This window comes from Chiloscyllium plagiosum, chromosome 1 (assembly GCF_004010195.1).
Source record: "Chiloscyllium plagiosum isolate BGI_BamShark_2017 chromosome 1, ASM401019v2, whole genome shotgun sequence".
In the NCBI taxonomy this organism is placed as follows: Eukaryota; Metazoa; Chordata; class Chondrichthyes; order Orectolobiformes; family Hemiscylliidae; genus Chiloscyllium; species Chiloscyllium plagiosum.
Window position 1 is genome coordinate 116259940 of NC_057710.1, and position 27418 is coordinate 116287357.

At 39.0% G+C, this 27418-nt stretch overlaps 1 protein-coding gene across 3 annotated transcripts in view; it reads left to right on the top strand.

Annotated features, from left to right (window-relative positions):
• The window catches only part of rab28 (RAB28, member RAS oncogene family), a 154196-nt gene that overhangs the window by 109781 nt on the left and 16997 nt on the right, over window positions 1–27418 (top strand). For 2 of the 3 annotated variants that reach the window (XM_043694691.1, XM_043694681.1), the window contains exons 5-6: window positions 12745–12848; window positions 15760–15837. In XM_043694691.1, coding sequence (XP_043550626.1) covers window positions 12745–12848; window positions 15760–15837 — 182 coding nt within the window. Of the gene's footprint in view, window positions 1–12744; window positions 12849–15759; window positions 15838–27418 lie in introns of those variants that run through there. The other variant, XM_043694701.1, reaches the window with a different exon arrangement.

Genomic DNA, 27418 nt, shown 5'->3' on the forward strand with positions numbered 1-27418 from the left:
GAGAACAGTATTTTCATGATGATTGTCACACTTCTCTGTCACACTTCTCTGTCACCAAGAACAAGAAACCAGTCGGCTTTGTTGCTTGCCCGGTGACAGGGTTCAGAAATTCTGCTCAGAGCTATAGAGGACTTGCAGTGGAAAGGGGAGGATCCAGTTGTCATGGCCCATGTAGGTACTAATGACATGGGTAGGACTAATCAGTTTAGGCATTCCTGATGAAGGGCTCCTGCCCGAAAGGTCGATTTTCCTGCTCCTCAGATGCTGCCTGACCTGCTGTGCATTTCCAGCACCACTCTAATCTCCAGCATCTGCAGTTCTCACTTTCGCTTAGGCAGTTCTGCATAGGCATATGAGGAAATAGGCCCTAAATTGAAATGCAGAGCATCGAAAGTAATAATTACCTGAACCACATGCATATTGACATTTTGTAAAGAAGATTAGCAAGATAAGTTCATGCCTCAGGGACCAGTGTTGGAGACATGTATTTTAACTTGTGGGACACTGGCATCAGTAATAGGAAAGTTGGCGCCATACTCTTGAGACAGATTTCACCTGAATAGTGCTGAGGCAAGTTTTCTAATGACTCATATCATGACGAAATTGGAGCAGGATTTAACCTGAATTGAGGGGGTGAAATGAATTGTGTTGTGGAAAATTGAGTACATTAAATGGAAATAACAAGGTAATAGATCAAGAATTTATAATCTCAAAATTTCAGCTCACTGCCAGTTAGGGAAGCCCTGATCTAATACCATCTTCAGCCTACTTCTTAAGCTATTCATGGATCTCTTTTCCTGTGAGATGTATTTCTTGTTGGACTATAGATTTATTAAGATTCATACAGGACTTGATGTGGTAGATGCAGGAAGAATAGGTCCCTTGCCTGGGTGGGGTCGGGTAGGTTTCATAACTGGGTGACAGACTTTGAATAAGGGGAAGGTCATTTAGAGCTGGGATGAGGAGGGATTTCTTCCTTCTGAGAGTTGGGAATCTTTGAAATGCTCTTGCCCTGTGGCTGTAGAGGTTCAGGTGTTGATTATGGTCAAGATTGTGATTGACACATTTCTAAATATCAAAAGTATCAACAGATATCGGGATAGTGCAGAAAATGGAGTGAAAGTAGTTAAGTCATGATTTCTTGAATGTAAGAGAAGACTTAAGTAGCTGAATGGAGCACTGCTGCTTCTACATTTAGCATTATTTATGTGTTCTTGCTGTCAGAAAACTAGTTTCCAGATTTTTTGCATTGCAGCTATCTACACTTCAAATGTACTTAATTGGCTACAAACTTCCATGCCATCAGAATGAGTTCATGATATATGTTAGTGCAGGTCTAGATTTATATCGAGATCAGAGGAATAGTTAGGCTAAAGTCATTGGAAATTTTCTTTGCTGACTTTGAGGTTGATTGGATCTCAAATTTATTTTGCTTTAAAGCTACGATATTCTTCTCCCATTTTTGTTCTGTTCCACCACCATTAAAGGACATGCTGTCATATATATGCATCACATGTACCAAGGTCTCTTGTTATTTCTACATTCTTGGGAGAAGACCATGCGTCTGTTGCTTCTATTCATTTGTATCTTTTCAAGATGAACATTTGTGTATAAGACGTGGAATTTTGTAAGCAGACGGATTAATTTGCTTGTAATAAGTAGAAAAAAGTGTACTAGCCTGCATATTATAAGGTCATTGATGCCTCTAAACTTTGACTAGTAAATGTGAGAGATCTATCAAGCTATTTCAGAATTTCTGGATTACTGTCTAGAACGTGCAGATTTTGAATCATGATCAATATGTATTTGGAAGTATTGAGTCTTTGCCAAATTTTGTTTGTGAATTTATCGGATGTTATGTGATAGTTTGTTAAAAAAATCTGAAATAGCATTTGTCTACACATTTCACTTTGCTCTCTTCCATAATTTGAAGGTCTGGTTTTTGTTCCCAGGTTCTCTTAAACTGTCTGCAAATAAAATAGATTGTTTCCACTGGTCAGAGAGATAGTAATTGGAACAGAAAAAATTAAGATCACCAGAAAATAAAGAGGAACTTAAGAAAAGTGTCAGAGGTTCTTAAGATGTGGGATTATTTACCACTGGTTGTTGTTGAAGCAGAGTCCATAAATTCTATTAAAAGTGAATTGGGCAGTTGTTTGCATAAAAAGTGTGATATTACAGGATCGCTGAGTACCATGAAATGTGAAGAGTATTGTATCTTAACAGAATCAAAAGTAATGTCAATGAATCAAGCAAAGCAAGCCATTTCATCAGCTGTGATGAATTTGCTTTTAGGAAGTGTTATGGAACTAAGAAGATTATAGCAATGATGAGTGTTTTCAGTGACAGAAGCAGAGAATACAAGCAAAAAATACACACACTGGGTTATGCATAAACTCGACCAGGTAAATTGGAAGAAGCTCATTGCCAGTTAGGGAATAGAAAGACTTGTAAAAGGTCAATTGTGAAGGCTGTAAGGTCAAGTCCTAATGGCTTGCAAGGCAAAAGATTGACAGATATTAATGGATAGAATGCATACTGTGGTTAAAAATATATGGAATAAAATATAACGCAAACATGGTGGAAGTTATGAAAATTGGAATGGGACTGAGAAAGGAGAAATCAAGATATAAGATCAGTAGCAGGCACAGGTATTACAATTTAGGTACCAAAGAAATGTTGGAAGTGGAGTAGCATTGCCAAAGAATGTCATTATATCTTATTTATGAAGATTTGTTGAGTGTAAGCATAAGTAAAAGATCTGAAAATAATTATCAAAATTGAAGACTCTTGTTGCACACATTTGACAAAAGCAAAGACTAGGACATTTCGAAGTGGGAGTCTGGAAGAGGGTAGAGCAGGTCAGCTGGGAGAGAACACAAACAATGAAGAAACTTAAGAGTGGTGAAAGAGGGAAAAACATTTGTAAATATGATCAACTAATGGCAGCATGGTTGAATTGGCCTTCTATTAAGCCATGAGAAATGCTGAAGGAGGAATGTCTTGCAGCAATTGTACAAAGTGTTGGTGAGAGTATTTCTGCAGCTTTGGTCACTGAGGAAGGGAGCTCTGGCTATAGATGAAGTGCAGCCAAGGTTTACCAGAGTGATTCCTGGAGTGGCAGGACTGAGTTATGAAGAGAGACTCGATTGCTTAGGATTATGTCATTAGAGTTTAGAAGAACGAGGAGCGATCTCATAAAATAAAATTCTAACAGGACAAGAAAGGATATATGCTGACATGAATATTCCCAATGATGAGTTGGACCAAAAGGTCTGTTTCCGTGCTGTATGACTTTATGACTGCGCAGTCCATAACCAGAGGTTACAGTTTAAGGATATAGTGTAGGCCATTTAGGATTGAAATAAGGAGAAGTTGCTTCACCCAGAGAATGGCGAGCCTGTGGAATTCTCTGTCACAGAAAGTGGTTGAGACCAAAACATTTAATGTTTTCAAGAAGTTAGATATAGTTCTTGGGGCTAAAGGGACCAAAGGAAATGGGAAGAAAGTAAAAACAGTGTACTGAGTTGGATGATTAATCATGATCAGAATGAAAGACAGTGGAGGCTCAAGACCGAATAGCCTACTCCTTTAATTTTCTGTTTCTATGTTTCTATGATTGAAGAAAGATTAGAGGAATGTAGATCAAGAGGAAGAACTAGAATTATGATAAACAAATTGAAACTGAAAATGAAAGGCTTCTATAATCAAACAAAGAGTGGAGTCCATCTGTGAAAAAACGAAGAGAGGATCTGCTCTTATGCAGATCATAAGTAAGCAGAAGGGTATAATTAGGTTCCAGAAAATTCTGGAAACACTCAACAAGTCAGACAACACCTGTGGGTAGCAAAACAATTCGATGTTTCAAGTCAATGACTTTTCATCAGAACTATTATAATGACTCTGGTGTTCTCTTCTCAGATGATGCCTGACTTTCATTTTCTGTTACTCATTCTGTTTCCTAGCATCTGCTGTTGGATTTTAACTAGGTTGATTGTGGAGAAAAATATCTGCAAGTTTAATGGCTGAATAACTTGTTTCATTACAGTGACATTCTATGATTCTATTAGAAGTTTAGAGGTAATGGATGAAAATTGAAATGATTAAGTATTCTGAGGCATGATGGCTTCTGTGTTAAGGCCAAGGAGGTTATTCATTGTGGGGCATGGTATTTTCCTGTTCATAGATGGTCTGCTCGTGTTTAATAGTAGATACATTTTAAGGTTGGGCACTTAGACATTGTCTGAGTAGTGCAGTGTTTATTATGCATAGATGCTTTATCCTCCTACAGAAGATTACTAACAAGGATCACTTCTCAATGTAGCCTGACTAAGAGCAATCCATTTGTCATACATCGAAACAGGCTCCATAAACAAACTGCTAATGAATCTGAGACCATTTTGACTTTTCTGTAAACATGAAAATTCTGACACTCATAGCATCTGTCTCTGGCCAGCTTCAAAATGAACCAATACTGAAAGCAGTGATTGAGCAAAATATATTATTAAATAAATTTATTGCTTGTAGACCTGCAAGTATACAGATTCATGCAGTACTTAATCTGCTTTCGTCTGGCACTATTCTCTGGGGAATGAAATGTTGCTGGGAAAAATGTACATTTCATGTAATTGAATCCAATTCTAAAAGTTATGCCAGTCATTTAATGTACATTGAAAATGAAATAAGCAACCCTTTTCACTACTGTTGCATTACAAAGCTGTGAATTATGTGTATATATTGCTTAAGCATGAGCAATCTTGAAATGTCTGTCAGAACAGTACTCCCATCTAGTGAAAGTTACTGTTTTTGCATCCATGAAATTGGTCCTGACCTACACTGATCTTAATAGTGTGTGTGTGATGAATTTTGTCGACTTGACTTTTGCTTAGCATATTAATACTCAATATTCAGACTGTCTTTCAACTTTGTTGCCACATGGAGATGGAGAGTCAAGTTGAATCAGCCTCCCTATCCCTATATTTGCAACAAAATAAAATTGAAACACTGAATGACCCTCAACAAAAACAAAGGTTGCTGGAAAAGCTCAGCAAGTCTGGCAGCACCTGTGAAAAGAACTTAATGTTTTGGATCTGGTGCCCCTTCCTCAGAACCACAAAATGACCTGCAAAATTGCTCCAATTGTTTCTAACCAGATTTTTTAAATAACTGGCCAGCATTTATTATCCATTCCTAGTTGCTATGAGAAGGTGGTGACAAGCTGCCTTCTTGAACCACTGCAGTCCGCATGCTGTAGGTTGACTCACAGTGTCCTGTGGGAGGGAATTCCAAGATTTTGACCAAGTGACAGTGAAGGAATAGCAATATGTTTCCACATCAGGATGGCGAGTGGCTTGAAGGGGAACTTGCAGGTGATGGTATGTGCTGCCCTTGTCCATCTTGGTGAAATTGGTCATAAGTATGGAAAGTGCTGACTATCTGGCAGCCACAGTCCTTCTGTCAAAAGTACAGTTTAAAACTATAATAAACTTCAATGTCTCTGCTTCTCCAACACATTCACTGTTAGACTGATTGGCACCAGAACTGCCTATGAAGCACCAGTTAATATCCAAACATCTGCCATGTGTTTGAAGGACACTGCGTCTCTGGAATCAAAATATCTACACCATTCTTTGAACAAGAATTAACCTGCAGTTAACTTCCAGTTTGTTCTTTTTTTAAAAAAGGTGCTCGTCACAACTCAAAGGTGACCTTGAGCTCTCAACTCACAGTTCACAGTTCCAAACCAAAAATGATAGCAAGAAAAATAAAAGAGATGTAAGCAACTTTACATAAATTCCGAAAACAATACATATGCATTGAAGTGACCACATTTTTTTGAAACTTTTGTACAGTGTCTTATTTTAGTAGACATACTGTTGAAACTTAAAGCAAATGATGTTTCATTTCTGATCTGTCAATAGTTTATTATGGTCACCATTTCTGAAACTAGCTTTGTATTTCAAGCTTTGGGGACATGGGTTTGCATCCACCAAGGCAATGGTGAATTTGAATTTAATTAATAAATCCCGAATTAAAACTTAGTCTAATGGCAACCATGAAACCATATTCAGTTGTCATAAAAACCCATTTCATTCACTGATGTCCTTTCGGGGAAGATGTTTACTATTGTGGCATGTTCTGGTTTACATATATTACCAGATCCACGGCAGTATATCTGCCCTCTGAAGTGGCCGAACAATCCACTCAGCTGTATTTAATCTCTACAAAGACATATAAAAAGAAAACAGACCTGTGCATGGAAGGCAAGTGCAGTCACCCTTGCCTGTAGCCAATTGTCAACTGTTTTGAGACACCAGTCAGAGTAGAATGGAAGGAGTTTGAGAACAACTGCAATTGTGAAGAGGGCAGAGTACTTGCAATTAGTCCTGATTAGATGCAATAATTATAGTCATGGTGCTTCATTACTGAGTGAACTGATACCAGTTCAGTCCATTGTATGATGTTATTGTGTACAAGCATATTGAGAAGAAAGAAGAAAATACCAATGATTATGCAGTAATATTGAGTGGTAATAATGAACAGCAAGACAATCAAGTGTCATCTAAGAGCAGTCAAGAACATGCACCTCTCTACATGAGTATGCAATCACCAAATCAGTATGAATTATAAAAAACTCCAAAGGATCACACTGAAGTTAGAAATATTAATTTTTAAAATGGTTTTACTTATTTATGTAATTATCAAAGTGACAACATGTGCCGATACACAACCATGGATGAGTGGGCATTTTTTTCCTTTCGAAAAATAGGGATGTATTCTGCCCCACAATCAGAATGTAGTTAACTTGATGTCATCACTGTTTCATAGCATGTGAACTGAGGTATAAAAGACTGAGTTTCCGTCTTAAGTGGAGCTTTAACAGAAGCATTACCCGTCGTGTGTGTGTGTGTGTGAAAAAAAAAGTGGGGGGGGGGGTACTTTGGAAATCAAGCTCCACTATTCCCAGAGTCATCACAAAATTGAGAAGAGTTTGGGAAACACTTTCCACTCTACCAGACTTATGAACTCTGATCCAACGAAAATGTTCACCAGGTCTCTGTACCTAACAGGAAAATATCATAATCAGCTCGTTAATCTTAACCAATGGCAAATGTAAACTGCTAACTTATAACTTTATAATTTAAGAGCTAATCTTTCATAAACATCCCTCTTCACAACAGAGACACAGTAAAACAGACAAAACATGGATATTAAGTGTAGAAAAGAAAATCAGGGGAAAAAACAGTTCAATAGCATGTCTGCACTGCAGGATTCAATGAGTTGCTCTCTTTCTGTTTCTTTTGGTTCATTTTTAATTCTTTGCTATTGACACAAGCTTGATTGTACACCCATTGTCTTTCCTTTGTAGGTTAGGGATATTTTTCACATTTTTTTGAAAGTGTTTTGATTCTCCTTCAGTAGTATTTGCAGAGAGATGAGTGAAAAACAGCTAAGTCCCTCCACAGGAGAAAGACATGATTTTTTTTTTAAGTCATAGAGCTATACAGCATGGAAACAAACCCTTTGGTCCAACTAGTTCATGCCAACTAAATATCCTAAATGCATCTAGTCCTGTTTGCCAGCATTTGGCCCATATCCGTCCAAGGCAGCGTCCGAGGAGCAGTAAAATCGATGTTTCGGGCAAAAGCCTTTTTTTTAATTCCTGATGAAGGGCTTTTGCCCGAAACGTCGATTTTACTGTTCTTCGGATGCTGCCTGAACTGCTGTGCTCTTCCAGCACCACTAATCCAGAATCTGGTTTCCAGCATCTGCAGTCATTGTTTTTACCATATCCATCCAAACCTATTCACACATCCATCCAGAAGCTATTTAAATGTTGTAATTGTACCCGCATCAATCATTTCCTTTGGCAGCTCATTCCATACATGCAACACTCTCTGCATGAAAAAAATTGCCCCTTAAGTCTCTTTTAAATCTTTCGCTCTCATGTTAAACCTTTGTCCTCTAGTTTTGGACTCCCCTACCCCATGGATAAGACTTCGTCTATTTACCCTACCCATGCCCCTCATGATTTTGTAAACCTCTATAAGGTCACCCCTCAGCCTCTGATGCTCCAGAGAAAAAAGCCACAGCCTATTCAACCACTCGCTATAACTCAAGCCCTCCAACCCCAGTAACATCTTTGTAAATCTTTTCTAAACCCTTTCAAGTTTCACAAATCCTTCCAGTAGCAGGGACACCAGAATTGCACGCAATATTCCAAAAGTGGCCGAACCAATGTTCAGTACACCTGCAACATGACCTTCCAACTATGCTCAATCCACTGACCAATAAAGGTAAGCATGCCAAAGACTTTCTTCACTATCCTATGCACCTGTGACTCCACTTTTAAGGAACTATGTACTTGTACTCCAAGGTCTGTTTGTTCAGCAACATTCCCCAGGACAGGACCATTAAATGTTTAAGTCCTGCTCGGATTTGCCTTTCCAAAATGCAGCACCTCTCATTGATCTAAATTAAACTCCAACTGCTACTCCTTAGCCCATTGGCCTATCTGATCAAGATCCCATTGTTCTCTGAGGTTACCTTTTTCACTCCAATTTTGGTATTATCTGCAAACTTACTAACCATACCTGCTATGTTTACATTCAGATCATTTACATAAATGATGAAAAGCAGTGGACCCAGAACTGATCCTTGTGGCACACTATTGGTCTCAAGCCTCCAGTCTTGAAAAACAACCCTCCACCATCACCTTCCGTCTTCTACCTTTGAACTAATTCCGTATCCAACTGGCGAGTTCTCCCTGTATTCCATATAATCTAATCTTGCTAACCAGTCTACCATGAGGAATATTGTTGAATGCCTTATTGAAGTCTACATAAAATATGTCCACTGCTCTGTCCGTATCAATCTTTTTCACTACATCTTCTAAAACCTCAATCAAGTTAGTGCGACACCATTTCCTATACACAAAGCCATGTTGACCATCCCTAATCAGTCCTTGCTTTTCCAAACACATGTAAGTCCTGTCCCTCAGGATTCTCTTCAACAACTTGCCCACCACCGAGGTCAGGTTCACTGGTCTATAGTTACCCTGGCTTTTCTTTACCACCTTTCTTAAATAGTGGCACCACGCTAGCCAACCTCCAGTCTTCCAACGCCTTACCTGTGGCTATTGATGATACAAATATCTCAGCAATCAATTCCAAAGCTTACCACAGAGTTGTAGGGTACACCTGATCAGGAAATGGGGATTTATCCATCTTTGTGTTTTCAGCAGTCTGGTTGTTTTCCCTTTGCACAGGTTATCTGCTGTTCTGCCCCCACGTGAGGGATAGTCACCTGGTCAAGAGCCAATCAAATGTTGTCAAGTAACCATCACTTCATGCGATTTGGAGGGGCCATTGTTGGACTGGGGTGTACAAAGTTTAAAATCACACAACACCAGGTTATAGTCCAACAGGTTTATTTGGAAGCACTAGCTTTCAGAGTGCTGCTCCTTCAGGTGGTTGTGGAATATAAGGTTATATTCCCCAATCTACCATTGGTATCAAATCAAGCAATTAACCCTGCTTTCAGTTTCTTTTTAGTTCTTTGCTATTGACACACAAGGTTGTTTGCACACCGTACAGATGTATGGGAACACCACCTACAAGTTCTTGTCCCAATTCAGAATGACTTAGTAGCCTTTTAAAATTAACAGACTTAACATGATAATATTCCTCGGTTTACTATTTTCAGTCATCCCTTAATAAGGTGTTGGCTAGCTTGGGATGTGAGATAAGAAGTTCCTAGTCCTCTTCTACTTAATGGAGTCATTCCAAGTTTTCAGAGAGTTATGGTTAACTGACCTCAGGATCCATAAGCTATGGTTTGCATGAGAGAATCTTTTGAAAGGTAAGTTCACAACATCTTTCACATGGCAGCTATGTTACTTCCCTGGCCATTCACCCATCATAATAGGGTGGTTATGGTAGGGGATTTTAACTTTCTAAACATAGACTGGGACTGCCATAGTGTTAAGGGTTTAGATGAAGAGGAATTTGTTAAGCATGCACAAGAAGGTTTTCTAAGTCATTGTGTGAATGTATCCACTAGAGAAGGTGCAAAACTTAATCTACACTTGGGAAATAAGGCAAGGCAGGTGACTGAGGTGTCAGTGGGGGAGCACTTTGGGGTCAGCGACCATAATTCTATTAGTTTTAAAATAGTGATGGAAAATTTAGGCTAGATCTAAAAGTTGAAGTTCTAAATTGGAGAAAGACCAATTTTGACAGTATCCGGCAAGAACTTTCAAAAACTGATTGGGGGCAGATGGTCGCAGGTAAAGGGACGGCTGGAAAATGGGAAGCCTTCAGAAATGAATGTCCAGAGACAGTATATTCCTGTTAGGGTGAAAGGAAACGTGATAGGTATAGGGAAGGCTGGATGATTAAAGAAATTGAGAGTTACGTTAAGGAAAAGAAGGAAACATGTCACGTATAGACAGGGTAGATCAAGTGAATCTTTAGAAGAGCATAAAGGCATTAGGAGTATACTAAAAAGGGAAATCAGGAGAGCAAAAAGGGAACATCAGATAGCTTTGGCAAATAGAGTTAAGGAGAATCCAAAGGGTTTTTACATTAAGGACAAAAGGGTAACTAGGCAGAGAATAGGGCCCTCAAAGATCAGCAAGATGGCCTTTGTGTAGAGTCGCACGAGATGGGGGAGTTAGTAAAAGAGTATTTTGCATTGGTATTTGTTGTGGAAAAGCACATGGAAGATATAGAATGTAGGGAAATAGGTGGTGATATCTTGAAAAATGTCCATATTACAGAGGAGTAAGTGCTGGATATCTTGAAACACATAAAAGTGGATAAATCCCCAGGATCTGATCAGGTGTACCCAAGAACTCTGTGGGAAGCTCGGGAATTGATTGCTGGGCCTCTTGCTGAGAAATCTGTATCACTGATAGTCACAGGTCAGGTGCCAGAAGACTGGAGGTTGGCTAATGTGGTGTCACTATTTGAGAAAGGTGATAAGGACAAGCCAGGGATCTATAGAGCAGTGAGCCTGACGTCGGTGGTGGGCAAGTTGTCAGAGGAAATCCTGAGGGATAGGATGATTAAGGATAGTCAACATGACTTTGAGCATGGGAAATCGTGTCTCGTGAACTTGATTGAGTTTTTAGAAGAAGTTACAAAGAGGACTGATGAGGGCAAAGTTGTGGATGAGAACTATATGTACTTCAGTAAGACGCTCAACAAGGTTCCCCATGGGAGACTGGTTAGCAAGGTTAGATTTCATGGAATACAGGGAGAACTAGCCATTTGGATATAGAACTGGCTCAAAGGTAGAAGACAGAGGGTGGTGGTGGAGGGTTGTTTTTCAGACTGGAGGCCTGTGATCAGTGGAATGTAACAAGGATCGGTGCTGGGTCAACTACTTTTCATCATTTACATAAATGATTTGGATGTAAGTATAAGAGGTACAGTTAGTAAGTTTGCAGATGACACCAAAATTGGAGGTGTAGTGGACAGTGAAGAAGGTTACCTCGGATTACAACGGGATCTTGATCAGATGGGCCAATGGGCTGTGGAGTGGCAGGTGGAGTTTAATTTAGATAAATGCGAGGTGCCGCATTTTGACAAAGCAAATCTTAGCAGGACTTACACACTTAATGGTAAGGTCCGAGGGAGTGTCGCTGAACAAAGAGAGCTTGGAGTGCAGGTTCATAGCTCCTTGAAAATGGAGTTGCAGGTAGGTAGGATAGTGAAGAAGGAATTTGGTATGCTTTCCTTTTTTGGTTAGTGTATTGAGTACGGGAGTTGGGAGTCGGAAGGATGTTGTGAAACGTGAAGGGGTTCAGAAAACATTTACCAGGATGTTGCCAGGGTTGGCGGATTTGAACTGTAGGGAGAGGTTGAATAGGCTGGGGCTGTTTTCCTTGAAGTGGACAAAGTCATTTCCCTGGGGTGGGGGAGTCCAGAACTAGAGAGTATAGGTTTAAGGTGAGAGGGCAAAGATGTAAAAGAGACCTAAGGGGCAACTTTTTCATGCAGAGGGTGGTGCGTGTGTGGAATGGGCTTCTAGAGGAAATGGTGGAGGCTCGTACAATTGCAACATTTTACGGCATCTGAATGGGTATATGAATAGGAAGGGTTTGTGGTGATATGGTCTGGGTGCTGGCAGGTGGGACTAGATTGGGTCGGGATATCTCGTTGGCAAGGATGTTGGACCGAAGCATCTTTTTACATGCTGTACATCTGTATTTCTCTATGACTCTGTATGTTGCATAGATGCAATGAATCCAATGGTGACAAGGATATTTTTAAAAGAAAGCTTTTATGATTACATTACTGTTTAATTTTCCAATTTCTTTAAAGTCCTCCTTTCCAAACAAATCAAGTGTCGAAAATTCAAATCCTTTTCAAGTATCAATAGCTGTAACTACAAGCAGTTGAAATCTCTTAATCTTTTGTTAATGTTTATTTACACAAACAGCCAGAATTGCCAATCAAGCAGTGTTTTCCCTGGGGCTCAGCCATTTCAAAGGTTTAGTGGATTTTTGGGCAGTCAGCCAGGCCTCATTATGAATTCTTAGCTGAAAGCCATGGTATTGATTAGACTGTTGAACAGCTGCAAAATAGTACAGAATGGTAAGGAAAATAAAAATACAATTTTGTTTTTACTTTTGTTTGGTTTTACAATCTGCTTAATTTCTCATATGAAAGAGAAATGGTTAAATTTTAAAATACATTCATTGAATACAAAACAGTAATATATCTCTTTTCCTACTAGTTGACTTGGAACACATGCGAACTGTGAAGACAGAAAAGCATCAACGATTCTGCCAGGAAAACAACATTAGTGGTCATTTTGTGTCTGCCAAAACCGGAGATTCAGTGAGTTGGAACATTTAAAGCATTTTAGAACAGTGTGTTTACTTTAGATTAACAGAAGTGGATAAATGGAAAAAGAAAACAATGATCTTGAACCAGACATGCAAAGAATCAGTAACATGGAAGACCTTTCCACCTAATTAATTTATGGGTTGCTTTACTTGGTCACAGTGTCTAAAATGCTATATTTTTCTTGGTCAAGAATATTAGATTTGCACAAATAAGACAAAAGTCCAAGATTGACTTGAATTAATGCCAAAAGGCATACACGTCATGACAAATGAATAGGGAAGGATATTTCTGATAATGGATGTTTAATATTTGCTGCAGTTAAAGAATTTATATTTCTATTTTAATTGTTATCATGTTATACAGTATGTATTGAAAACACAAGGGTCTGGACTTTCTGATGGCCAGCCAGTCTTCATTCATGTGTAGACACGAGTTGAAAGTAGGACCCTGCGGAATTTTCTTCCGAGCACATTCTGAAGGCATTGCCTGGGAATTTAAAGATTCTGCTGGGCAAGTCTTCTACATCTGGAGCCCTCTTAAAGTCTCAATTTCAGTCAAGAGTTCAGAATGTACCAATTACATTCAGGAAAAGCTGAACTATTAAATACCAAGTCTAACTCGTGAGTAACTATTCAACTGATCCCATTCTTAACTCAAATACACCCTCAACTGCACTTTGCCTAGATCATTTAGCTGTCAAGATACTGACCTGACACATCATCATTCTCCGCTGCCTTACTCTTGCCCCTTCTTCACCCCCTCAGGATTCAATCACACTTTCTGTGTTCTGAATCCCACTCCCCTTCAACTCAAGATATGGCCCACCTGCCTTCTGCTGCCAGCCTGAACCTATTCTTCTCTAGTTATGCAGCTGACCCAAAATTTCTGCTGCTTAACATACCTTTTTCCTGCTTCACAAATAGCCTCTCTTCCATCGCCAGACTCAACATCCACTCTTTTGTTTCTGTTGGACCTGATTTCTCTTACCCTTCTCAATCCACCCTCAACATTACACCATTTATCTAGCCAACTGGTCAGTTAACATGCTACTTCCTTTCTTCTTGGCATCCTAACCTCTATTTACCTGGCACCCTACCCTTAACATTACGCTTACCTTAGGTACTTGCCATCTGATAGCAGTTGTCAAAACGGCTGTCTGGATCTTTAAATGTCAGAATATGGACAAAGACTGCTGTGAAAAGTGGTAGTGGTTTGTCTTCCCCCAACAATTCTGCATTCCAAAACATCTTTTATTGGTTAGAGTATTAAGTACAGGAGTTGGGAGGTCATGTTGCGGCTGTACAGGGCATCAGTTAGGCCACTGATGGAATATTGCGTGCAATTCTGGTCTCCTTCCTATCGGAAAGATGTTGTGAAACTTGAAAGGGTTCAGAAAAGATTTACAAGGATGTTGCCATGGTTGGAGGATTTGAGCAGTAGGGAGAGGTTGAACAGTATGGGGCTATTTTTCCTGGAGCGTCGGGAGGCTGAGGGGTGACCTTATAGAGGTTTACAAAATTATGAGAGGCATGGATAGGGTAAATAGACAAAGTCTTTTCCCTGGGGTCGGGGAGTCCAGAACTAGAGGGCAAGGTTTAGGGTGAGAGGGGAAGATATAAAAGAGACCTAAGGCGCAACTTTTTCACACAGACGGTTGTACAGGTTTGGAATGAGCTGCCAGAGGAAGTGGTGGAGGCTGGTACAATTGCAACATTTAAGAGGCATTTGGATGGGTATATGAATCGGAAGGGTTTGGAGGGATATGGGCCGGGTGCTGGCAGGTAGGACTAGATTGGGTTGGGATATCTGTTTGGCATGGACGGGTTGGACCGAAGGGTCTGTTTCCATGCTGTACATCTCTATGACTCTATAACTGTCAGAATGGAAGCGTGGATCTGCGTTTCTGAAAGAACCCTGATCAAAATCTCCTCTCAGAAATGCAGAGGTCCCTCTTTTGTGAAAAGGAACTGAATGACAAACTGCTTAACATTGCCATTCCTCAGAAATTACAGCCTTTATTCTAACGAGCAAATTGCTAAATGGCTATTTGTCTTATGTAAACTACAGGTGGTCTTCATTTTGATCCATTTTTAAATATCATTTCATTTGAACATTGGTTTATTTCATGAACAAGCAATCAGATCATCCATAACCTGATAAAGATGAGGCTGAATGACTAAAAGTATTGGTACTACCTTCTATGTTCTCAAAATATTTTATCTCATCCCTTTATAAAACTGATATTTTTCATGTTGGAGAAATAAATTCTCTATTTGATTTTAGAAATGTCATCACATCAATTAATGCAAGTTATGTTTTATTAACTTGTACTGAATTCCTGAACTAAACTATAGCAGTTTATTTCTTAAATAATTTTGTAAAATTCTATTGTTTAACAAACATATCCTTATTGTGCCAGAATTAGCAGTGGCAATGAATGACTTATGGTTTCTTGGAGTGCCAATTTTTTTATATATATATATATATTAGCAGGTACATTAGTTAAGTTATATTTGCCCTATGTTACATCAAAAAAATCATGTTGCATGTTCTTGTCACAATGCTGATTCATAGTGACGATTATTTTTTCAGTTTGGTATATGGTTTTGCAACTGGGTGCCATTTTGTGGGCTGTGTCAGTTGATAAAGTTAGATTGTTTTCAAGCCACTCAAAAAAAAATGTAAATTTTTTTATCCAAGTTTTTTGTCATATCTATTTTGTTTTGATTTTCATCAGTTTGGTTAGGACTTGGATAAAATGTCTTTTATAAAATACAATACATGATAAACTTCGGGATATGGGTAGACTTAATTTAAATGTCCAATGATGGGATGGAAAAAGGATTAATCTAGTTATTTTGGCAGCTGTGTATATTTGCTTATTTCTGATTCTCTTTGATAGGTATTCCTCTGTTTTCAAAGATTTGCAGCTGATATAATTGGTATCAAGCTAAATAAAGCAGAGATTGAGCAATCACAGGTATTGTAAAATCACTGAACTTAATTACTTTATGTTAACCTATTAAAATGTTTTAATCAACCTATTGCTGTCTCAGAGTTTTATAGTTCACTTAATGATTTCATGAAGAAATAAATTAACATGTAATTTATGAAGTGCTATTCCAGAATTTATTCAAGTCAAGAGTGCATCTATGAAAAAAGAATTTCAGAAACCAGTGACGTACTTATGAAACAGTTACTATCCATTTATATAGGCATTATTACAAACAAAACCTGTTTTTCTTACTTTATATTCTTAAAATAAACGGTGATATCGTTTCAGTTTTAAATAAACAGTGTATTGATTGGAGCAAAACATTTCCATTGCCATCCAAAAGGAACAAAAGAATAAGGAACATTCTAGCATATGAGTAAGAAGCATGAGTAGACTATTTGTCCCATTAAGCCTGCTCAGCCATTTAATAAGATTGTGGCTGATTTGGTTGTACCTACAAATCTGCATTCCTGGCTATAGTAATAATCTTTTATTCCCTTGCTTACCAAAATCAATTCACCACTGCTATAAAAGTATTCAAAGACTCTGCTTCTATGATCTTTTCAGGAAGAGAGTTCCAAAATCCTATGACCCTCTTTGAGGAAAAGAAGGCCTCCTTTCAATTTTGTGGGTTTTTAATGCATTTTTAAACAGTAACCCCGAGTTATTGATTTTCTAAGAAGAGGAAATGTCCTCTTCATATCTACTCTGATATGACCCCTCATATACTTGAATGTTCAATCTTATATATTTCAATTGAGACAAAGTAGTAAATTGAATATAGAATCACAAAAATCCCTTTACTTCCATATGTTTATTCTCAGAATGTAAGCGCATTGCCATAATTACATATTATAGCATGAATATTTCAATGCTGTAAGATGCCTCAGGGTGAAGCAAGGTTCCTGAACTCTTCAGTCTTACTCCAGCAGTTCATCGTTATCTCTTATAGCATGTATTACTGACTTTTAATAAGAACGTAAGAATAGAAACAGGAGTAGACTATTTATCTTTTTGAGCATGTTCATAACTGATCTGACTCCATTTCATGTTCCTGTCTGATCCCGATATCCCAATCAAGTATTCTTCCCAGTCTTAAATATAATTGTGAGATGGAACATGCACAATTCTAGGGAAGAGAATTCTGAAGGTTTACAGCGGTCTGAAGAAATTTCTCCTTATCTCAGTCCAAAATAATCAATCCTTTATTACATGGCTATGCTCCCATGTTATAGATTTTAAACTGGTGGAACAACCAGTTTAAACTGGTGGAACAAACCCCTACAGAATCTGTTTTAATAAGATCATCTCTCACCTGAACACTAGAAAATATATACTCTGTTTATTCAGCATGTCGTCATCATAGGATAAACCGTTCATTCTAGGAGCCAATGTAATAAAGATTTGTCGTACCACTTCCAAAGTAAGTATATCTTTCCTTAGACATGGAGAGGAAAACCAAGCACTGTGTTTCCATGTGATCTGATCAAAACTCAATAAATTGTAGCAAGGCATCCTTATGAGTTACACAATATGTCAAGGCTTCATTAGGAGCTTGTAACATACAACAATTGTAGCAACTTGCATTTACGTAGTGTTTTAATATATAAAAATGCACTAAGATAAGAATGCTGTCAAACAAACTTTGACATCAAACCACTAAAGGACATATTATGACAGTTGATAAAAGGCTTGGTCAAAGATAGGTTTAAGGAGTGTCTTAAACAAGAGAGGGGAAAAGTGGTGGAGACATTAGGAGAAAATTTCTGGTTTACAGATTAGGTAGCTAAAGACACAGCCATCGTTAGTGGGTGATTAAAACCAGAGATGCATGAAAAGCCAAAATTGATGGACTGCAGAAGATTGTAGGGCTCAAGGAAATCCTGGAGAGGAGTTGGGCAAGTTCATGAACACATTGAATTTGAGGATGAACATTTTACATGAAAGTATTACCATCTAGGGTTATCGCTGGGTGAGAAACCAGCGTCAATCAGCAAGGACCAGTGAACAAGGCTTTCAGCTTAGATTGAAATTCCAATAGTCTGATATTTAAACACAGACTGCAATATTACTTGTAAATCTTTTGTATCAATCATGAGAATTGTCTCACATACAGTAAAAGTAGAACATAAGAAAATAGCATTAATATTAGATGTAATAATGATTAGCACAAATTTTATTTCAGGGTGATCACGTACTTTTGCTAATGCAAGGCAAAATAGAATAGATCTGGGAGTTTTCATGAAACTGAGAGGAATATGATATGATAGCAATCATGTAGACATGGCTTCAACAGAGACAAAGCTGAGACCTAAATATAATAGAATTGTACTGCCCATTTCTCCAACTTACAATTCATATTATCTATTAATTCAAAAAAGTGTTTTAAACTCTTTAAAAAGCAGACTTCATGCATGTATGAAATAAACCTAAATTTGTTTGGGTGTGGAAGTGTTTGGGAGATTTATACTACTGGGAAATGTATAAGGTCTGGCTACAACCAGGTGCTGGTTCTACGGGCAAGTTGAGTTGTCTGACTCTAGGCATGAAGCTCTAGGTCAAATCAGAGGTCAATTTTTTGACTTGCAGTTCAGTTAACAAAGTTTAAATGGGAGATTGTCATAGTATGATGGCCCAACAGCTAATAATAAAACTTGAATTTTTAAGTCAGGTAGTTTCAGGAAAATTAATGATCACAAAATGGATTTAGTCTGATAACAGGGCTCGTGTGCATTATTTTGTTTTATGTTATGAAATAGTTTAAAGATCACTGCAAATATTTTGTTTATTCATGAATTATTTGTAAATTAAGTTGGATTAGTCTGGTATAATAAATATCATGAAGATGGTTCAGAAATCCCACTCTCCCTCCAATTTAAGCTAATTAAAATAGTCAGAAAAACTCAGTAAAAACTTTTAATGAGTTGCAGTTCTGATTTGAAGGGGCTGGCCATGATACCCACTCTCAGAAACTGAACAGTTGAAGACAGAATGGTACATGTTGGTGAGCTGTCCAAAGGTGTCACTTGATTCCGCAATATGTTCAGTGGTGCAGAAGGAGGCTGGATTAGAGAGTACCTTGGCACTGCACATGTGAGGGGAAAATGGTCATTAATACCAAGGCTTTAATGTGATCAGCACCCCATGGCATTAGGAGTGAGGACCAAGACTGCCGAGGAAAATTGGGTAGCCATTTTCCCCTTAGAAATGTTCCAGCTGGCAATTGAGACACAACTCTCAGATTCTGGGGCTAGTGGTGTTGAGCAAGAATATTCTTCTCAGGAGACCCGGGTTCATTTCCCGCCTCAGGCGACTGACTGTGTGGAGTTTGCACATTCTCCCTGTGTCTGCGTAGGTTTCCTCTGGGTGCTCCGGTTTCCTCCCACAGTCCAAAAACGTGCAGGTTAGGTGAATTGACCATGCTAAATTGCCCATAGTGTTAAGTGAAGGGGTAAATGTGGGGGAATGGGTTTGGGTGGGTTGCGCTTTGGCGGATCGGTGTGGACTTGTTGGGCCGAAGGGCCTGTTTCCACACTGTAAGTAAGTAAGTAAAAACTGAACTCTGGGCATTGAGAGGGGACAGAGAGGAAAAAAAAGGGCAGAACGGCAACAGAATTGAATTCACTGAATTTACTACTCAGCTACTTGGAGATGATTGAGAAACAGTGCTGCAGGAGGTTATAACTCTTCAAGCATATCGTCAAACATTTGTGGTCCTCATGCAGAAGATCTTATATCTTGTGATGCTGGTCACCATGGCCTGCTAGTGACCATCAAAATCAGTGTGACCTTGCATGCATTCACTTTTGGCTCCTTTCAATAATCACCTCAAAAGCTTTGCTTCCAATGGATTCTCAAATCATCAGTTGCACCCACTGGCAATCAAAGCACCCAGTGATTGGCCAGTGAGATCCATTAGTAGGAAAGATGCACTCGCGCAATATCCAACTGGTCTCCAACCACAACAAAAGTTCTGCATTTGTTAGCATGTTTTCCTGCTAGGTGCCACAACTACTTCATCTTCTGCTAGTTTATGTTGCCTCAGTCTTCACTTCCAGCCTCAGTGTGTGGATAGATCCAAATGGATGAGAAATTCCATGAAGAGGTGGAAACTCTTCCACACTCTTGCTCACTTTTCCACAGGAATACCAGATATAGGCACAAAGATGATAAAACCAGTTTCACCTGCTTACTTCTGAAATCATGTCTCTGCTGAAATAGGGGGCTTTGGTAAAAACTGTAAATCTGCCCCTTAAGATAACATGCTTCCATGGGATGTTGATGTGAATCCCACAATTCATCTGATCCATACCTATCTCACTGGCTGTAGTAGATGGAAAAAAATGATGAGGGATTTCCTCAGGTCCTCCACTTCCAAGGAACTCTGAACCAGAACTCTGAACCTGAACTCCAAGATCTCTTTGTTCAGCAACTCTCCCAGGACCTTCCCGTTAAGTAGATAAGTCCTGCTCTGATTTGCCTTTACCTCACGTTTATCTAAATTAAATTGGCCATTGGCCCATCTGATCAAAATACTGTTGTACTCTGAGGGAACCTTCTTCACAGTCCAGTGCACCTCCAATTTTGGTGTCATCTGCAAACTTACTAACTATACCTCCTATATTCACATCCATATCATTTATATAAATGAGTGTTAGGAGCGATGACAGCGTGGACCAGGCTGACATGAAGGAAGCTGTCCCCTCAAATGTTGCCAATAGAGGGAAAGAAAAGATGCGTTTGTTGGTAGCGTCCTGCTGAGGTAGCAGAAATGTTGAAGGATGATACTTTGAATTCAGAGATTGATGAAGCAGAAAGTGAGAATGGGGGGAATCCTATCATTGTTTTGGGAAGGGGAGGTGGTAAAGGTGAGGGCAGAATTTTGGGAAATTGGTCAGATAAGGCTGAGACATCTGTCAGCAGAAGTGGAGGGGAATCCTCAATTGAGGAAAATGGAGATCATGGTGGAAGCACACTAGTGGAAGGTGTCATTATTGGAACATTTGTGACAGAGATGGAGAAACTTGCAGGAAGTAAGGTGTGAGGAAGTTTAGTCGAGGTGATTGTGGGAGACAATGGACTAGTAATGAATATTGGTGAACATCCTATCCCCAGAGATGCAAACAGAGAGGTCAGAGAATTAGAGATGGACCAGGTGAGGGTGGGACCCTTAAAATTGGAAGTAAAATTGATGAACTTTTCCAATTCCACACAAGAGGAGGAAGTAACATCAATGTTGTGAGTGGAATCAAAGTAGGGAGGAATGTTCCATATTCTCCAAGCGTAGCTAGCACCCATGCAAGCACCCATAGCCACACTCTTGACTTGTACAAAATGAGATGAAGAAGTTGTTCAAAGTGAGAACTGAGCCCTGCCAGGTAAATGAAGTTGGTAATGGATGGAGACCATTCAGACCTATTTTCAAGATAGAAATGGAGAGCCTTCAGATCACCCTGATGGGGAATGGATGTGCCCAGGAATTGCACATCCATGGTGAAGAGGAGGTGACGAGGATCAGAAAACTGGAAATTGTGGAACTGATATAAAACACCCAAAAAATCACAAATGTAAGTGGGAAGAGACCTGAACAAAGGGGGAATAAATAGAATCAAGGTAAGAATAAATAATTTCAGGAACAGGCTGAAACAATGGGTCTGCCTGGACAGTCCTCTTACATTTTGGAAAAGAGGTAGAAGTGGGCTGTGGATTAGAAGTGGTTTGAGGATTATAAGGTGGGAAGCCTTGGAAGTATAATCTCTAGGGGAGATGAAATCTGTGACAGTTCTCACAATAACAGCTTGATGTTCAATGGTGGGGTCTGAAATAACTCCCCACAAGCTGGTATCCTTTATTTATATGTGGAAAGTCCTTGACACTGATCCTGCTTCTTCAGAGCCAGTTCTCAGAGTGTAAGGATGCCTGAAGCTCCTGTTTTAATTTGTCAGCCCGGCCCCTCTGATTAACAGCCCCAGTCAGGGAACTCATATTCTATGAGATCCACCTGGCTAACTACATTGCAATCACTACAGGGTCATGATCCACAGGAGATGAGAGGAGTTTCTGAGAGTTAGCACTCAAACCCTGTCAGGTAGCAGTCAGATGACAACAGCATCAGCCTTATCAGCACTTTTGATAATCAAATTGAGGTTGGACCTGAGAGAACAAAGTTCAGCAAGTTCAGATGGAGACAGGTTAGCGTGAATGAGAAATATAGAGAAATTAAGTCAGTTGATATCATATCAGCAGTTGAAGAAATTGAGCGGAAGTCAAAAGACTGAGGGAGGAGTCTAGGAGGAGGGAGAGTTATTGGAGATAGATGAAAGGGCTTTATGATGGGGAAGGACTCCCGTTGAAAGAAGTGGACATAGAGGCGAAGACATTGGAAAAAAGAATTCAAGGTCATGGCATGCCTGAAATTCATTGACGGTATAAAATTGAGCCCTTTGCTGAGCACAGGAATTTGTAAAGTCAATTTCATTGTGAATATGCTGGATTTGCTGACTTCAGTTACATTTGAGGAGGTGGACATATTACAATGCTGATTTTGCTTTTGTTCATTGTTGATTGACATCTGATCAGCTCTGTTTGAAAGTTCACAATACAGGTTGATAGTTATGTTCTTCCACTGTTCTAACGAAAAGCAGCTGCTGACAGTTTATAGATTCAACCATGGAGGATCAGTGTTGTGCAAAGTACAGAAGGCTGTGTTACTAATGATATCCATTATTAGCTGTCAACTTCTGGAGAGGAAGGGAGAAAGGAGGAATTTATAACACCAGCCATGGTAGTTTTATTAAGCCATTTGAAAATCATGGAATAGTAATTCAAATGAAGAGTTTTCAATTGTCTGTAAATTAGTAATTCATATTCCTTTGAAAAAAATTGAAAAAGTTTATTCTGAGAAAAAATATAGTCTATCCCTTTTTATTACAATTTCTATAAAGATATACTCAGAGTAGATAGCAAGAAAACTCTAGTATTTTAATGAGATGTTGATTTTAGGTTTGTACTGCACTGACAAGTATGTACTCCCAAATAGATATGTTATCTAGAAGTTTGGGACCTAAGTGATAAGTTTCCCTAGCTTCCTAAAAATCCATTAGTCTTTCTGTAGGATTGTTTTAGTGGAGACATGTTGGCTGTGAAAAATGTGCAGGTGGTACAGTGTATTGTCATCTAGCCTGACCTCTTCACACCACAGTGATTCTTATAAAATGCCAGATTATCTTGGCACTGAAAATTTCATTGCTGATCAACAGTAGTCCATCTTTGTGCTAATAACTTATATTAAATGATTTTCTTCTCTACCCTGTCTTATTTGATTTGTTTCAAGCTCCATCCACTCCCGGACTACCTCTGCCAATATAGTGTTGGCCAGCAAAGTGGGTGGGCAGATGATCTGCTTCCAGTTCTTTGACAGTAATAGCCTTGAGTTAGCTGCAAAGAAATATATGTGAAATACCTAGGTTACATCAGTGTATGTATTTTATTTGTTGCTCATCCTTTAAAGAAGTAATTGTATGGCTTCAACGTTGTATATTACTTAGTTCCTTTCCCATGCTTTTTACCACTAAGTTAATCACTACTTAATTTTACAGATGTGAATTCTTATTCCTTACTTCGCATTTCCCCATATAAAGTTTATAAACAGAATTAAAATTGGCTAAAATTGATTTTGCACTTCATAATTTAACTTGTAAATTTCATATTTGCAGCAGTATTATAGTTAAAGGTTATCATAATTGCAAGCAACTTAAAAATAACTGCATTTTTTACTTTGGTAAAAAGATCTTTAAATAGAAACTGAACAAAGTTAATTGCTGAGATTTGGCTCTGCCATTATTTATTTGTATTATTTTGTTTGAGAGTTGTGATTTAAAATATTGCATTCTAATTTTATTGAAAACATTAGAAAATACTGATTCTACTTAGTCCATGATTTCTCCCAAAGGGAGTCATGTTTTAATGAAACAATATTGCTGTGTTTAGCTAGAGTGCTAGGTCAATAAAATAACTTTAATATGTCTTTTTGCATTTAATCGATAAAATTAAGTGTAATACTTTAATGTAAGATAACTTTTCTAGTGACTGTGAAAATTGAATCTGTTTCTTTGGATGCAAATGTAATAGTTTCTTTCTTTTATTATATTGCTTTTGTTATTATTTCACTTTGGGATGCAGGGCAGATGGCTACATTTTATCATTTTTAATATTTATTTATCCATGAAAAGTGCTCATCACTGGCTAGACCTGTATTTATTGACCATCACTAATTGCCCAAACAACATTGTTGTTGGTCTGGAGTCATATGTAAGCCATTCTACGTAAGAATAATAGATTTACTTCCCTAAAGGACATTAACAAACCAGATTGTTTTTTACAACAATTAACAGTGAATAGTATTAGAGTTGTTTTTCATTCCAGATTTTGATTCATTTCAAATTTCACTGTCCACTGGTGGTGAGGATTCAAACCCATATCCTCAGAACATCAGTGTGGAGTTCTGGGTTGCTAGTTCAACATGTTAACACTACATTACAACCTCTCCGTAATATGATGCGGTGAACATATGAGATTGGAGTTGCATCTGTAACTAAGTGAAGACAGAGAGCTACCATCATGTATTTTGGTAAACTAATGAAATTTAAATAGGATCAGCAGAAATGAGCTTTCCATGTTCATCGAATCTCTACAGTGTGGAACGAGGCCATTCGGCCCATTGAGTCTGCACTGACGTCGTCCCCCCCCCCCCCCCCGAAGAACATTCCATCCAGACCCAGCCTTGCAACCTATCCCCGTAACCTTGCATTTACTGCTACTAGCTAACCCACCTACCTGCATTTCCCAGGACACTAGGGGGCAATTTGGCATGGCCCATCCATGAACCTGCACAACTTTGGATTGTAAGAGGAAGCCAGGTACCTGGTGGAAACTCATGCCAGACAAAGAGAGAGCTGACAAACTCCACACAGTCAGTCACCCAAAGCTTGAATCAAACCCAGATCCTTGGCTCTCTGAGGCATCAGCACTCACCACTGAACAACAATGCTGCCCATTCAGGAATTCTTGAAATTTCTATCCTTAGCTGTTGAGATGTCCAACAGCATCTCTGGGCAGGACCACCATCTGGGGGATCTAGGGCTGGCAGAGGGTCAGAAATAGTAAAATTAAATTTTAATTTAGACAAAGTTTTTTTTTAACTGTGTGTCAGGTCTCCAAGAACAGCCCTGATTGATGGAAAACACAGTTGTAATAGACATAGAAACATAGAAGATAGGAGCAGCATGAGGCAGTTCAACTCCTCGAGGCTGCTCCGCTCGTGCGTGATCATTAAGCTCAATACTCTAGTCACATCCTCTCCCTATATCGCTCGATCCCTTTAGGCACAAGACCAATATTTATCTCCTTCATGAAAACACATAATGTTTTGATTTCAATCACTTTTTCAGGTAGTGAATTCCACAAGCTTGCCATTCTCTAGGTAAAGAAATTTCCCCTAATCACAGCCCTTACCCTTAAACTCTGACCCCTGGTACTGGACCCCCATCATTAGGAATGTCCTTCTTGCATCTCAGTCTAGTCCTGTTATTATTTTATAGACTTCTATGAGATTCTTCCTCATTCTTCCTAACTCCAGTGAATACGGTCATATCCAACTCAATCTTTCCTCTTATATCAGTCTTGCCATCCCAGGAATCAATTTGGTAAATCTTCACTGACCTCCGTCTTTAGCAAAAGGGAGCACAGTGGCTCAGTGGTTAGTAATGCTGCCTCTCAGTGCCAGGGACCTGGGGTTAATTCAAGCCTTAGGTGATTTGCATGTTCTGCCCATGTAGGCATGAGTTTCCGCTGGTGCTCCGGATTCCTCACACATGCAAAGGAATAAGGTGGGTTGCTCTGCCTGAGTAGATGGTCTTCAAAGGATCAGTATAGACTCAATGGGCCGAATGTCTCTTTCCACATTGTAGGGTTTCTCTGATTTTATTCCTTTCTCAGATAAGTAAACCAAAACTATCCACGATATTCTAGATGTGGCCTCACTGGTGCTCATGCAATTGCAGCAAGACGTCCTAGTTCCTCTTCTCAAATCCTCTTGGTATAAAGGCCAATATAGAGTTTGCCCTCTATACTGCCTGCTGTACCTACATGCTTACTTTCAGTGGCTGGTGCATGAGGACACCTAGAGGTGGATAAATTTGAATTTTGCTATTGGCCTGCTTTCAACCTTAGCCTGGGCTCATTGTGTTGAGAGATAAGTGATTAGGTCGTGTTTCACTAGGTGCCCCTGCATTGACAGTTTCCAGAAAATGGCCATTTTGGAACTTGCCAGTCAGCCTCCAATTTTCCCAAATGGGAGACTGCATTTGAACTGCCCTAAGCGTCCATAACTGTGCCCAGCAATAGACAAGATTTGGAGATGCCGGTGTTGGACTGGGGTGTACAAAATTAAAAATCACACAACACCAGGTTGTCACAATCAACTGATGAAGGAGCGGCTCTCTGAAAGCTAGTGTGCTTCCAATTAAATCTGTTAGACTATAACCTGGTGTTGTGTGATTTTTAACAGCAATAAACAAGTAAGCCAAAGCTCCCAGCAGGTCTCCGTGCCCGCCCTCCCTTCCTGCTTTGGGTGCACACAGAGATGCAGTGCTATTTCTGTTTTCAAACACTGGTGAAAGGACATGTCCATATTGGAGCAATATGTTACTAACCAATTAAAGTACTGCAAGCTGCTGCTTCTCTCAAACTGAGAAGTCACGCGACACCAGATTATAGTCCAGCAGGTTTAATTGAAATGAAATTGTGATTTCAAATGAACCTGTTGGACTATAATCTGGTGTTGTGTGACTTCTGACTTTGTCCACCCCAGTCCGACCCCGGCACCTCCACATCCTGCATATCAAGGTGGAAATCCTCTGATTGGCAATCTAGTTTTCGGAGAGTGTATGCCAGCCACCTTTACCTGGATATAGAACCTGCCCCCATGCTAACTGGGGAGGGAGGTTGGGTCTCTTTGAAAACCTCAAGACCAGAGTCAGTCTTGACTTCTGTTTTATGTTACTGAGATGAAAATTCATCCAATGTCTCACCAAAGCTATTATGGCACTTAATACAAAAACTGAAAAGAGGCATTGGCTTCAAATTTCTATGTTACCATTAATAATCAAGTATAATTTGAAAATTGATATGCTTCAATGGTTCCACATTTGCTGCAATTTAAAACTTTTGGCTTCAATTAGAAAGTTTAAATAGACATTTGTCTTAACATAAATATGGTTTTTCTTTGAATTTCAATTAGGATGTGAAGTTTAAAGATTGTATTGAAATTCAAATGTGCTCAACAAATTAGGAATTCTCTAGAGATTCCCATGATACACTGTAACTTCAAAATGGGATCTGATTGTATCTAAAGGTCTGTGGTTTGGGTTGATTTCATTCTACAAAATATATTGACAAAGAAAAGTTGACTGTCCAGTTCTGTTATTGGCTGGAATGTTCCTGCAATTAGGTCTTGTAATTCCAGCAATATTTTGGAAGTTAGTTTGGGTGTATTGCATATTTTTCT